A 14,322-nucleotide genomic window follows, 5' to 3' on the forward strand; every position below is an offset into this window, starting at 1 on the left:
TTTTTCACCTAGTACCCCCAACCGCCTCCCATCTGGCAACCCTCAAAATGTTCTCTGTATCAGTAAATCTGTTTCTGTTGTTTGTTCATTTATTTTGTTTTTAGATTCAATTCTTATAGACATCTATTTATTGCCATTTTATTATTCATATTTCTTATCTTTTTTTCTTTTTCTATTTGAAAAATACCCCTTGACATTTCATATATACTGGTTTGGTGATAATGAACTTCTTTAGCTTTGTCTGGGAGGCTTTTCATATATCCTTTGATTCTAAATGAGAGCTTTGCTGGGTAGAGTAATCTTGGCTGTAGGTTCTACTGCACAATTTAAATGGGCCCTTTTGGGTTTTCTTATGTGGCTGATGTTGCCTGGTTCTTATTGTTACGCGTTTACATGTGTGTACTTGTTTATATTAGGGTTTGTTCCATCTGTGTCAGAGTCTGCAGCGCTTGAGGTCTGTACACATTTGTTCTGTTGATCTGAGAATAATCATAGTTAATCCAAAAATCAGTTCCTTGTGTCCCACTTACTATGGGCTGGGCAGTCCTGGGTACATTAAATGTCTATCATGGGTGCTGCCTCCTGGAATTCAGTTTAATGAAAGATGAGATCTTTACCTCAAAAAAAACTTAATTTTTAAATTTACTTCAGAAAGTGATGGCAAAGGATGTTTTTCTTCTACAGGCTGGAAAAGCGGTAGAGTGCTTTTATGTGTATTGCCACCTTTGTTAATGTTCTCCATGTTAAAATTTGAATTTAGGCCCTGGCCGGTTGGCTCAGTGGTAGAGCGTCGACCTGGCGTGCAGGAGTCCCGGGTTCGATTCCTGGCCAGGGCACACAGGAGAAGCGCCCATCTGCTTCTCCACCCCCCCCCCCCTCCTTCCTCTCTGTCTCTCTCTTCCCCTCCCGCAGCCAAGGCTCCATTGGAGCAAAAAAGATGGCCTGGGCGCTGGGGATGGCTCCTTGGCCTCTGCCCCAGGCGCTAGAGTGGCTCTGGTCGCTACAGAGCGACGCCCTGGATGGGCAGAGCATCACCCTCTGGTGGGCATGCCGGGTGGATCCTGGTCCGGCGCATGCGGGAGTCTGTCTGACTGCCTCCCCGTTTCCAGCTTCGGAAAAGTAAAAAAAAAAAAAAAAAAAAAAATTGAATTTAACTTTGGCAGTAGTGCTAACCTTTCCTGCTCCATTGGGGAGCATTCACATGTTCTGGAAGAAAGGTAGGATGATTTAGGACAAACTGTCCTTAATTTACCAGCCTGATGGTGGCACACTTTAGGTTTTTGAAGTTGGTCCTGTTAGCCTTCTGCTCAGCAAAGCTGATTGGAGTTCAGACTGAATACATGACCCTCTGCTCAGCTCCTTAAAACTATTTCTCATTTCTCATGTGGACCCAGGACAGAATATCTCTGGTCTGGATTGTTGCAAATATAATTAAGTTCTATCTCTGCTTATTACTTAGTCGCTTTGTTTCTTTTTTCATTTTTATGGTGTTTCTGCTCATGTAGACAAAGTGCTTAGCCCTTTAATATTCTTTGAACATTAGGACATTGGTGTGAATACTATTCAGTTTTCATCTTAGTTTTTGTTTCTGTATATGGTGCTGAGCTGCCAAGAGATTTAGTCCCTGTGGCACAGCATAATCGAGGGAAATCCTTTTTCTTTTTAATTTCCAATGATTTGAGGAGTAGGGATTTGGGAAGGGAAGGGAGAGAGAGACAGAGACAGCGAGAGAGCAAGAAGCATCAACTCATTTTTCTATTTAGTTGTATACTCATTGGTGGCTTTTCATATATGCCCTGACTGGGATTGAACCTGTGACCTCAGCACGCCCGGATGACACTCTATCCACTGAGCAACCTGGCCAGGGCCTTGAGGGAAATCTTAATAGCAATTGCAAGACCTTAACAGATGCCGTATAAAAAATTGCTTCCCTCTTCATGTAATCACAAGGACTTATTATAAGCCATTGGACCCTCTCTGTCAAGTAGGCTATCTACATTCAAGGTGATTTCTGTTACCATTAAGGGAATTAATAATAAAACAGGTATACTTCAACAACTCCCAGGATACACCAAGTGCAAATGAATCAGGAAAAGCAGGAATATTATGAGGAAAATAAGGGTTAGGGAATTTTCTTTCTTCATAAGAGAATTATTGTCTCTTTTTATTATTAAATGATGAAGGCTGCACCCAAGTTCTTGTCTGATATATTATTGAAAAGGGTGGAAAGAGTTCTGTCTCTGATCTTCCAAAACTTTCTAATCCCACTTTTGGGGAATAAATGAGTATATTGAGAAATAATGCAGGGGCTGACCTGTGTTGAGTAAATGTATTTGGTGTCTAAGGTGTGGGGTAATATAGCATTCACATGGAGTTTCTTTATTAATTGGTACCCTAATAGAGGTCATGACTCCTTTGAGCAAAGACTGGAAAGATCTCTTGCTTTGAATAGGATGGTTCTTGAATGACCATGAGTTATGAGAATATTCTTGATACTTTCTGAAAAAAAGGTCTTCTATTTCTTGATATGACCTTGATCCTTCTGGTTGTCACTGGAACTCTCGTTCTTCTCTGGCTTCCTCAAGCAGTTCACTCCCCTTGATGCTGGTCTAGTTTGATACTAGAAACAAAACACTGGTCTGATATCATAGGGACCTGGAGTAGCAGAAACTACTTGAGAGCAGTAGCTACAGATACACACAGTAGCCCAGATGACCATGACAACTGATTGGTCGGTTTGCTTAGTAGCTTTCTGTTTGATGAACTTCCATGTGTCTACTGTCTGGTCTAACTCGGTGTGTGAAACTGCAGTGGCTTGTGTTCAGGTCCTGGAGAACGTCCTGTTGAGTGACTAGTCAGAAAGCCACGTTGTTCTCTGAAATAGCTGCTTTTGAATAGTACTGTTTCACCTAAGTGTTGATTTTCTGAAGCATGTCCATCATATGGGGTCCTTCTCTGCAGCCTCAGCACTTTAGTTGAATCTTCACAAGCCTTCACCATGTCTTCATGTGCCACTGTTCATAATCACACATATTTTGACCCTCTACACCCCATACGTGCCGCATACTGTGTATTTTTCTGTGAACACACCAGGTCCTTTTCACAAGAGTGTTTGGAACATTCTGCCCTGTTTTTACATATCAAACTCCATCCCACAGACAGGAATTGCCTATTGTGTGGTTGATAGAACAGATGGTGTTTATATGTATCAAATGATGTGGATGTGAGCTTTAAAAGGGCTTCCTTTTTTTCTCCTTCCTTCCTTCTTTCCTTCCTTCCTTCCTTCCTTCCTACCTTCCTTCCTTCCTTCCTTCCTTCCTTCCTTCCTTCCTTCCTTCCTTCCTTCCTCCCTTCCTTCCTTCCTTCCTTACTTCCCTCCCTCCCTCCCTCCCTCCCTCCTTCCTTCCCTCCTTCCCTCCCTTCCTTCCTTCCTTCCTTCCTTCCTTCCTTCCTTCCTTCCTTCCTTCCTTCCTTCCTTCCTTCCTTCCTTCCATGCCACATAGCTCTAGTTTTATGGAGATTTCCCTTCAATAAAGGTCAGAGTATATAACCTATGAATTTTGTAAATTTTTGTGATTTCTTTTTGGTTTTAAATTGAGATATAATTGGCATATAACATTATAGTAGTTTTAGGTATACAGTGACTTGATATTTGTATATATTGCAAAGTGATCACCTTAATGAGCTTAGTTAACAACTTTCACCACATCTACTTACAGATTTGTTTGTTTTTTTTTAATAAATAAATTTTTATTAATTGTAATGGGGTGACATCAATAAATCAGGGTACATATATTCAAATAAAACATGTCCAGGTTATCTTGTCATTCAATTATGTTGCATACCCATCTCCCAAATTCAGATTGTCCTCTGTCACCTTCTATCTAGTTTTCTTTGTGCCCCTCCCCCTCCCCTTCCCCTCTTCCTCCTTCCCTCCCCCTTCCCTCCCCCCCCACCCCCCCCCCCGTAACCACCACATTCTTGTCCATGTCTCTTAGTCTTGTTTTTATGTCCCACCAATGTATGGAATCCTGCAGTTCTTGTTTTTTTCTGATTTACTTATTTCATTCCGTATAATGTTATCAAGATCCCACCATTTTGTTGTAAATGATCCGATGTCATCATTTCTTTTTTTTTTTTTTTTTTTTTTGATGTCATCATTTCTTATGGCTGAATAGTATACCATGGTGTATATGTGCCACATCTTCTTTATCCAGTCTTCTATATATATATATTTTTTACAATGATTAAAGCCTTTAAGCCAGCGGTTCTCAACCTGTGGGTCATGACCCCAGGTTGAGAACCACTGCTTTAAGCAAACTCTTGGCCAATACAGCAAGAATCAATAAAAGAGTAATGTCCTTAACATGTTCACCAAGTCCAAGTTGGCACCATCACCATTCCAAATCCCTGCAAGTGCAACCCAGCCCCAGTTCAGTCTGTTAGGAGCTGTCACAAGGAGCAGGAGTCCAGGAAAAGTCCACATCCAGGAAAAGTCCGCATAGCACTGGAATTGTCACAATTCTATACTTTGCAGCTCACGTCCAAGTCCCAATGATCACTGCTTCTAGCTGGTAATGATTCAGGTAGACTGGAAAAGCCATCTGCAGCATGTGTGGAGAGATGAGACCAGGGTGCTTTTCCCTGGAGCTCTGTGACTGTGGCTTGGTAAAGAGAACCTTGGGATACACTAAGCTGGGTGGCAAAGGTAGATTCATAATAGAAGTTGGCAAAAGGGGGAGAGAGAGCTCTAAATTAGGAGTAGGTCCCAGCCTGAAATATGAGTGGGGCATTGAGGTAGGAGGAATAAAGGAAACACTATATATTAAACAAAGCAGCAGAAAATAGGACTATCAACACCCACAATAGAGATCTTCGAGGGAAGAATAAAAAACCTGACTATTCAGGCAAGACATAGTTAAGTGGCCCTTGTGCAAATGAGATCAGTTTTACCTGCTTCTTGGAAGAAATACCCTAGGCTCGTCCACAGTGTCGTCCACAGTGTCCAACGGCCCTGGCCACTTTCAGCCTTCAGTGGCAAACCCCAGCATTCTGGGCAAGGTTAGGTCATAGGTGGCTGGAGCAGGGCTGGAAGAGACTGAACCCTCCCTTAGAGAAGCGAGGAGAAAGCCTACCTTCCAGTGTCCCTTTTTCCTCACAGCAAAGGCATGTAAGTCTGGCAGGCTTTAGCTCAATGACCTTCCTTTTCACTATTGAAGCAGGACCCAGATGGAATCCTATGAGACCCCTTTGGAGTGTTGGAGCCTTTAAGGGCGTATCCTAAAAGCTGGTAGTTCCCCTGATCTCTATTAGGCTTTTTCTGCCTCTTGGTATCTTAAAAGCCATGCTCAGACAGATTTGTTTTTCATATGATGAGATCTTTTAAGATCTACTCTCTTGATGACTTTGAACTATTCAATACAGTATTATTAACCATAGTCACCATGCTGTACATTACATCCCCAGGACTTATTTTATAACTGAAAGTATAAAATACCTTTTTACCCACTTCAGTCATTTCACCTGACCCCACCCCCCACCTCTGGGAACCACCAGTCTGTTCTCTGTATCTATGAATTCATTGTTTTTAGATTCCACATGAAAGTGAGATGATATAGTAATTATCTTTATCTGACTCATTTCACTCAGCCTAATGCCCTCAGGGTCAATCCATGTTGTTACAGATGGAAGGGTTTATTTTCTTTATGGCTGATTAATATTCCATTACATATATACACACACACACACACACACACACACACACACACATACACACACACCATTTCTTCTCTCTTAATTCATCTATTGACGGACACTTCCATGTCTTGGCTATTGTGAATAGTGTCACAAATAATTCTTTTCTAATTACCATCTTCTCTAGGTTGTTTAGTGTGTAAGAGAGGCATTGGTCTTGTGCTGTGTGAGCAAGCCCTTGTGCTGCCATTATTTCAGACAGCCACCCCAGCCTGAGTCCGGCAGTTCTCCCTACTCTTTCCTTCTCCTGAAGTAACGGTGTCTGTTACTTGAGTGCCTCTACATTAGTCTTTTTCCCCTTCTATTACCATCACTGTAGTCCAGGCCTTTATCCTGGATTCATAAAACATTCTGCTCCTTGTAGGGTTCTCTTTAAAATACTACTTTGAATATCACTCTTCAGCATTAGGACTTTGAATTGTGTTGTCTTTCCCACCCCTGACTCCACAGTTGCCTGGAAGGTTAAATCCAGATTTCATAGCTTGGATTTCTGGTGCTCTGTCACTGGGTCTCTACTGTTCTGCACAGACATCGCTCCAGAAAAATCCATTTTTGATCAACATTGTATCATTCAGCTAACATTGACTGAACTCTTGTGCTGTGCACTTTACTGAACTTAGAGAACAGCAGTAGTAAGGGGGGTGTGCCCGACAGAGCCCGTGGTTTGGTGAGCCATGCAGAAATGAGTAGAGGAAGTTCTAAGACAGTGTGGTAAGTGCTTTCAGGGCATGGACAGGTGCTTGCAAGAACACTCATGCAGGACCCCAAGCCCAAAGGGGGGGAGGCCCATGAGACCTGATGCCGAACCAGAGTTAGCCAGGCTGAGGTTTGGGGTTGGAGGGTGGTGCTGGTAGTCCTTCCTAGGGAATGTGTATTTGCATCTAGCTGGGGCTGGTCTTGTGGTAGGTGTGGAATAAATGTGTATCAAGTGAACAAATGTGTGGGTCTCGAGGTGAAAAGACGATGGTGAGTGTAAGGAGCCAGAGTGTGAGGTAGCTGAGCTTGCAGGGCGTGGTGGAAGACGGCTCTGCGAGAAGGCCAGGTCAGCCTACAGTGAGTTTTTTCACCGGGGCGGTTTGACCACATCTGCATTTTGGAAGGTCCCTCTGGCTACTGTGCAGAAGACACATGGAGACCAGGGTGAGTCTGGGCTGCAGACATCAGTTAGTTGCTTGGACTATGAAAGTGGAAGCAGGCGGAGAGAAATATAGAAGTGTAATCATTAGGACTAACAGACCCATTAAAGGGAGGCATGGCTATTTAAGACAGATACTTAGAGTATGGTTTTTAGGCAACTGGTACCACTAGTGAGATGGAGAAAACAGATGAGGTAATACTGCAGTTCACCTTGTGTACCATGGTCATGGCAAGTTTGTCCCTTTGCTGATTCTGTTAGCTTCTTCAAAGTCTCTCATCACCCCAGTCTGTGATAATCACTCCTTCCTCAAAATTCCAGGTGTCATCTGTGTTGTCCACTCCTTCAGCCTTTAGCACACGTGTCTCCCCCCTGAGGTTATGGCTGAGCCCTGCACCGCTGCGTGCACACCACCCCCCACCCTGATGCCATCTGACTCAGTGCATTCCAGCCTCCACTCATCTGTGGGCAGTGATATTCCCTGCTGAGAGCTGTCCCAGCTGTGGTAGATGTGGGGCAGAACAACTCTGACTGTCCTGGAATTTATCTTTTGTCTCACGTTATCTCTTAGGAAAGAAGGAAGGGAAATGGTGCCTCACTCTGTCCCTCTACCGAAAGTTCAAATCCTAAAAGACTGCTGCTTCCCTCAAACATTTATGGAGGTCTTAATACACTCTGGATATTCTACCAGGGGCTAGAAATACAAAAGAAGGATAAGGCATAGTTTTTGTTGCCAAATAGTTCAGTAAGGACCTGTTGTATCCGTCTTTCTTTCCTAATTTCCATTAAGACTCATGGCAAAGGAGGGAAGAAGGTTGTCCAGACTGATGAGTGGAGGAGTGGCCCCGTTGAGGAACGCCTGGAGTACGCCCTTGTGAAGGTGAGCCCTGGGGCACTGTGCGGGGTAGAGGGGACGGGACAGGGGGGACTCGGCCCTTGTGAAGGTGAGCTGTGGGGGCGCTGTGTGGGGTACTTGGGCTGAGGCCCCTCATCCTTGTCTCATATTGCTGCAGAAGTGGTACTGACAGCAAAGGGGACTCCCTAGACCCGTGGTTTTCAACTCCTGGTCCCCAGATTGGTGCCGGTGTGCCAGAAATTTCATGGCAGTCCACGAAAGAGTTAACCGCCCTGCTGTTATATGAAGATTGTAGACCCTATAGGTTAACTCCCGCAGACCTATGTGAAATCTCTGGCAGACCAGCACTTGTCTGTGGACCAAAGGTTGGAAAACACTGCCCTACACCACCCTGTCCCCAACCCATCCCCCACCTCGGATACATTTGGCAGTGTCCAGAGACATTTTGGTCATCAAAACTGGGGTGGGAGGTGTTACTGGATTCAGTGGCCAGGGTGCTGCTAAACACCCTACACAGGATAGGCCTGCATGACAGGATTATTCAGCCCCAAGTCAGTAGTGCCATGCTTGAGAAACACTGTCCTAGGCCAGGTTGCTGTCCTTCAATCAAAAAGCAGTCCTGGCTCTTCTGCTGATAATTGTAGTATTAGGCAAGATAATAAAATCTCCTGGCATTAGTTCTCTCTTTTATGAGTCTGGAGAATTTCAGAGTTTTTTGTTTGTTTGTTTGTTTTGCTCTAGAATTTAATGTTTAACTATTTGAGATTCACATATTTCAAGTTGTGGAACTAGTCAGCCACACTCAAGGATCCTTGAACTGGGAACACTGGAGGCTGGGGCTTGATGACTGAAGGCAGGACAAGTCAATGGAGGCTTCATGGGTTTGAATTTTGCCTAAGTGTCCTGCCCTTTTTTTCCTCCTCAGCTCCTAATATTGCACTGAGAAGTACTGAGTTCACAGGAGATATTTATTATGTATAGTCTGTTAAACTGCTAGGATAAAAAGTATATTTTATTATGAATTTGACCTTTGCCTGTTAGTGCTCCTGCTCCCACTCATAGCTTGCTTTTACTGAGTATTTACTTTGTGTCAATCAATTCCCTGAGCACTTTATACAAGTGTTTCATTTAATCCTCAGCATAACTATATGAGGCAGATACTACGTGATACTGTGATTTAGGAAACTGAGGCTTAATGAATCCCCTGAACTGGTAATAGGAGCCAGGATTTGAACCATGCAGTTTGGTTCCAAAACCTGTACCCTTAAGCATTTTTGTGATCCATTTTTTGTTGCCTGTTTGGATGTAAGCTACTGTTTTATATGATACTAGCTGTACCCAGCCACGCGTTGCTGTGGCTCAGTAGGGTTAAATGGAAAAGAAAGAAAAGAGAAAACATATGTTTCTAATATGTTAAGTTCACAGTGCTTGTGGGTATACAATATTTTTTTGTTGTTCCATTGTTTGTGTAGATATAGAGATTGTCTGGTTTGCCGAGTCTAGAACACACAACATATAATTGTCCATGTGAGAAGCAATTCGTGTCTAAATCTAAACCGCACAATTCTAAAGATTGGCCCTGAGCTTTGTTGATGGTGATTGCAAACGCCAATCGAATTGGGAATTGCAATCTCTTAAATTGAAATGGCATATCTGTTGGAATCATAGGAATGCGAGGAATGAGGACATCTTCACCTTTGAAAGGTCCTGTCAATACTGTTGCTTCTACGACAAATAGAATTGTAATATATTTAGTATAGTGTGTGTTGCTTTTACATCCAACAGATGGCGCTGTTTTTCAAAAAAGCATGTTTTTACCTGTCACAGGTGTGACATCTATATAATAGTAGGTATATAAAAACAAGCGTATTTGAGTGCAACATTGTGTCAAAATTTCAAAGCAATCGGTGAAGAACTTTCAGAGATTTAAGATTTTGAATAAATAAACATTTACATTTTTATTTATATAGATTTGTTTCCTAATTTTTTTTGTAGGGCATTGAAAAACACATTATTGAGGATACTGAGGAAGCCAGGTTGAACCAAGAAAAATATCCTCGACCTCTAAATATAATTGAAGGACCTCTGATGAATGGAATGGAAGTTGTTGGCAATCTTTTTGGAGCTGGGAAAATGTTTCTACCTCAGGTTGGCAAAAGATGGGGAAAAACTTTCACAATTGAAAGAAAAGTCTTTGTCTTTCAATATATAATTTTTGGATATGGCACCCATGTTTTTTTCCCATTGATTTGAAAGAGAGAGAGAGGGAGAGAGATCAACTTGTTGTTTCAGTTAGTTGTGTACTTGATTGCTTCTTGTATGTGCCCTGATGGAGGATTGAACCTGTGACTTCTAGACCACTGGGTTGATGCTTTATCCACTGAGCCACCCTCTGAGAGCATCAGGTTTTAATTTTGACAACAGCTCAGGGACATGGGATCTGGTCTTTCTTTTTTCTTTTTCTTTTTTATCTTAATGTATTTAGCAGTAATGTCAAGAAAAATTTAGATTTAGAGTGATGTGGAGGGTAGAGGTCATCTGGAATTCTTCTAATCTTTGTGTCTGATGTTCTGTACCACGACTTACCCCCAGCAGCTGTCTGCCTCCTCCCACATTAAAATGGGACTCAAGATTAGTGTAAAGTTAATAATAGTAACATTTGATTTGACCAGACAAAATTCATTTTTTAGGATGTATATTTTGAAAAAATCACTACCATTTTAAATACAGTAGTGGTATACTTAAGTATATATTTCAGGTAAAACTAGAACTCTTGTTTTGATTTATAGAAGCTACTAACCACATCAGCTAACAAAAACTTGCTGAGCTGTCAGGGTTTGGGGCATGAGGCCTATAAAAAAGTAACACACTTATTCTTTTTCTTTTTTAAATTATTCCTTATTGTTAATAGCCCATTTCCTTCATAAGTCATCCTTTTAAAAACAGGTTTATTGTTTTATATTTAATATACATTAAACTACACATGTTTAAAGGACACAGTTTGATAATTTAACGTGTGTACCACCACCATCACCATCATCATCTGACAGTCAAGCTGAGGGACCTTTAGTTGTCCTTTTTTTTTTTTTTTTTTGCCAAGTTGTTTATTGATCCCTTTAATTCTATAACATATTATAAACATTTTTTTTATTTTTTATTTTTATAGTGAGAGAAGGGGAGGCAGAGAGACAGACTCCGCATGCACCCCAACTAGAATCCACCCAGCATGCCCACTAGGGAGCGATACTCTGCCCATCTGGGGCCCTTGCTCTAATGCAGCCGGAGCCATTTTTTAGTGCCTGAGATGGAGGCCATGGAGCCATCCTCAGTGCCCATAGCCAATTCGCTCCAATCAAGCCACGGCTGCGGGAAGGGAGGAGAAGAGAGACAGAGGAGGGGAGAGAGAGAGAGAGAGAGAGAGAGAGAGAGAGAGAGAGAGAGAGAGAGAAGTGAGGGGGGTGGGTGGAGTGGATAAGCAGATGGGCGCTTCTCTTGTGTAGAGAAGCCGATGCTCTACCGCTGAGCCAACTGGCCAGGGCCTAATGTCCTGTCTTCTTAATCTCCTCCAGTCTGTGACAGTTCCTCAGTCTTTGTTTTTCATGAGGTTGACTGATTTTTTTTTTTAATTTTATTTATTCATTCTTAGAGAGGAAGAGAGAGAGACAGAGAGGGAGGGAGGGAGAGAGAGAGAGAGAGAGAGAGAAGGGGAGAGGAGCTGGAAGCATCAACTCCCATATGTGCCTTGACCAGGAAAGCCCAGGGTTTCGAACCGGCGACCTCAGCATTTCTAGGTCGACGCTTTATCCACTGCGCCACCACAGGTCAGGTGAGGTTGACTGATTTTTAACTTCACTTTTGAGTTAACTTTAGACTTACAGACAAGTTGCTAGTATAATTTTAAAAGTGCCTATATAGTGCTCGATTCGGCAGCACATATACTAAAAGTGCCTATATATCCCACACCAACTTCTTCCCCTAATGTTAACATTTTTACCTGACCATGGTACAGTTATCAGAACCAGGAAATTAATGTTGGTATATGTTAAATAAAGACCTTAATCAGATTTCACCAGTTTTTCCACTACTGTTTCCTTTTGTTCTAGGATCCCACTTTGCTTTTATCCTGCCTTCTGACAGGTCCTCTTGTGACCTTGACTTTTAAAGAGTCCAGTATAGTTATTATAGAGTGTACCTCATTTTAAAAAAACTTTTATTTACTGATTTTAGAGGGAGAGAAAGGGAGATAGAGATAGAGAAAGACAGGAACATCGATCTGTTTCTGTATGTGCCCTGACTGGGGATCAAACTAGCAACCTCTGCACTTTGGGACAATGTTCTAACCAACCAAGCTCTCTGGCCAGGGCTCTCATTTCTGAGTTTGTCTGAAATTTTCTTGTTTTGGGCAAGAACAGCACATGTGTCGTGGTACACTTCTCAGTGGATTGCAGAAGGAGCTCCATGATGTTGCTGTCTCATTCCTGGTGATGTTAACTTGAATCATTTGGCTAATGGCATTGGCTAGGTTTTCTCACTGTGAATTTACTTGTAGGGAGAAACTCAGACACTGTGCAGATATCCTGTTTCTTATCATATTCCCGCCCATGATTTTAGCATACATTGATGGATTTTGTAAAAGGCCCTGTTCCTGCTTAAGCATAAGCCTTAATTATAAGTGAATTATAATGCTGGGGATTGAGCAAAGAAGACTGAGAAGGGCTCACCACGGTGAAGAAGTTTGACGCTTGGAAAAACGATGGAAGGCCCTAGAGTTGAGAAAAGATCATGTGCAGATGTTCAGAGGATGGAAATAGCGACATTTGATCTCTAGCTTGTTCTCCTTCTGTGACAGCTCATTCATTGGCTCTCCCCACAGGAGCTCATTCCTACCCTGCCCACTGTCAAAAGTGGACTCCAGTATGGCTGACCTGAGGTCAAAGTGTGCATCCTTAATTCATGCTGAAAGTTCACAAGTGGCCATTAGCAACTGTTTAGGTGGTTTGATAGAGATACCTAAGTCTATGTGTTTTTCCCAGGTTATAAAGTCAGCTCGGGTCATGAAGAAGGCTGTTGGCCACCTTATTCCCTTCATGGAAAAAGAAAGAGAAAAATCTAAAGCACTTACTGGCACAGTAAAAGAAGAGGCAAGTCGTTTGTCCAGGCCTGTGGTTCCTGTGGGGACTGGCCTGAGACTCTTAATGGAGTGGGGCAGGGACTGTGGGACTTTGCTGTTTGTCATTGAAGGGAAAACAAAGAAATGATCTCCTTTACCAAGCATCAGAATACCCTGGGATTTTCCTTTGAATGTGGCTTTATGAAACTTTAAACATGAACATAATTTTTCGAACAAAGCCTATGATTTCAAGGCAAAACCAGTTCATTTATTCATTTGTCTATTGACCGTTTACAAAGTTCATACTGTGCTCTAGGTACTGCACTAGACACTATACCTATAAAAATTGGTCCCTACCCTTGATACAATTGAGTAATGTTTGGTTTGGGAAAACCTATTAATTGAATATCCTATGTGTACTGGTGATGTCCTTGGCATTGCTTCTGGATTCAGCATGATTCTTGTTGGCGTCACCACCACAGGAAGCACTAAGCTTAGCTCCCTGTGAAACTCAGTCGACTTTGGTCCCTCAGATTCTGAATCCTTAAACTGATCTGAGTTTGTGAATGGTTCAGACAGACATAGTGTTTATAAAAGTCCTGCTTGCCCTGCATGCCTTTGTTTCTGAGGGAGGGCATGCTTATAGTCACAGAACAGCAGTGTTGAAGACACGTTGATAATCAAATCTCCCCCTGGGCGAGGCTGCTGTGCGCTTCAGACTGATGGCACATGTGCTGCTCACCGGCTCCTCCTCCTTTCCCTGCTAATATTAAAACTTGTCTGACAGTTTTGGGTGTTAAGGATATGGCCTTCAGCTGTGGGGCTGTTTTGTATTTGAACCTAAACTGCTCCTTGAGTTAATGATCTTGGTTGAAGCCCCCTGAGTTAACCGACCAGGTAAGCCACCTTGGAACTGCTCGGGCTTACAGCACCCTATCTGCAGAGCACATAATTTGGGTTCTGAGTCTGTCTTTAAGGTTGTTTTAGTTGTATTAAATTGCTTCCTGTGCCAACACTGGTTGGCTTCTTGAGAACTAGGTAATCTGCTGTCAAATGACTACAGCGATGTTCAGCTGCTTATCTTACTTTCCAGGACCCTTACCAAGGCACCATTGTGTTGGCCACTGTTAAAGGCGATGTGCATGACATCGGTAAGAATATAGTTGGAGTAGTTCTCAGCTGCAATAATTTTAGGTAAGTCCCACTGTTTTCAACCACTTTCTTACTTAAAAATAAAAGCATTCACACTATAATTCTTTAGTGAATGTTAAAGGCTGTTTTTAATTTCTTTTTTCTTACTGTGTTTTCAGATTTTTTACATTGAACACACCTTTTCAAATGCTTTAAGTTAGTAATTATTATTATTATTACTATTACTATTATTTTTATTTTTAAATGAGAGGAAGGGAGACAGTGAGACAGACTCCTGCATGTGTCCTGACGACACATGGGAACCAGTGCTCAGGA

General features: G+C 42.3%; 1 protein-coding gene across 10 annotated transcripts in view; it reads left to right on the plus strand.

Moving 5' to 3' along the window:
* Nucleotides 1–14,322, plus strand: part of MTR (5-methyltetrahydrofolate-homocysteine methyltransferase) — a 111,039-nt gene that overhangs the window by 66,838 nt on the left and 29,879 nt on the right. For 9 of the 10 annotated variants that reach the window (XM_066383744.1, XM_066383733.1, XM_066383717.1 and 6 more), the window contains 4 exons: nucleotides 7,680–7,769; nucleotides 9,741–9,893; nucleotides 12,779–12,886; nucleotides 13,949–14,049. In XM_066383744.1, coding sequence (XP_066239841.1) covers nucleotides 7,680–7,769; nucleotides 9,741–9,893; nucleotides 12,779–12,886; nucleotides 13,949–14,049 — 452 coding nt within the window. The remainder of the gene's footprint in view (nucleotides 1–7,679; nucleotides 7,770–9,740; nucleotides 9,894–12,778; nucleotides 12,887–13,948; nucleotides 14,050–14,322) is intronic. The other variant, XM_066383737.1, reaches the window with a different exon arrangement.

This window comes from Saccopteryx leptura, chromosome 1 (assembly GCF_036850995.1).
Source record: "Saccopteryx leptura isolate mSacLep1 chromosome 1, mSacLep1_pri_phased_curated, whole genome shotgun sequence".
Taxonomy (NCBI): Eukaryota; Metazoa; Chordata; class Mammalia; order Chiroptera; family Emballonuridae; genus Saccopteryx; species Saccopteryx leptura.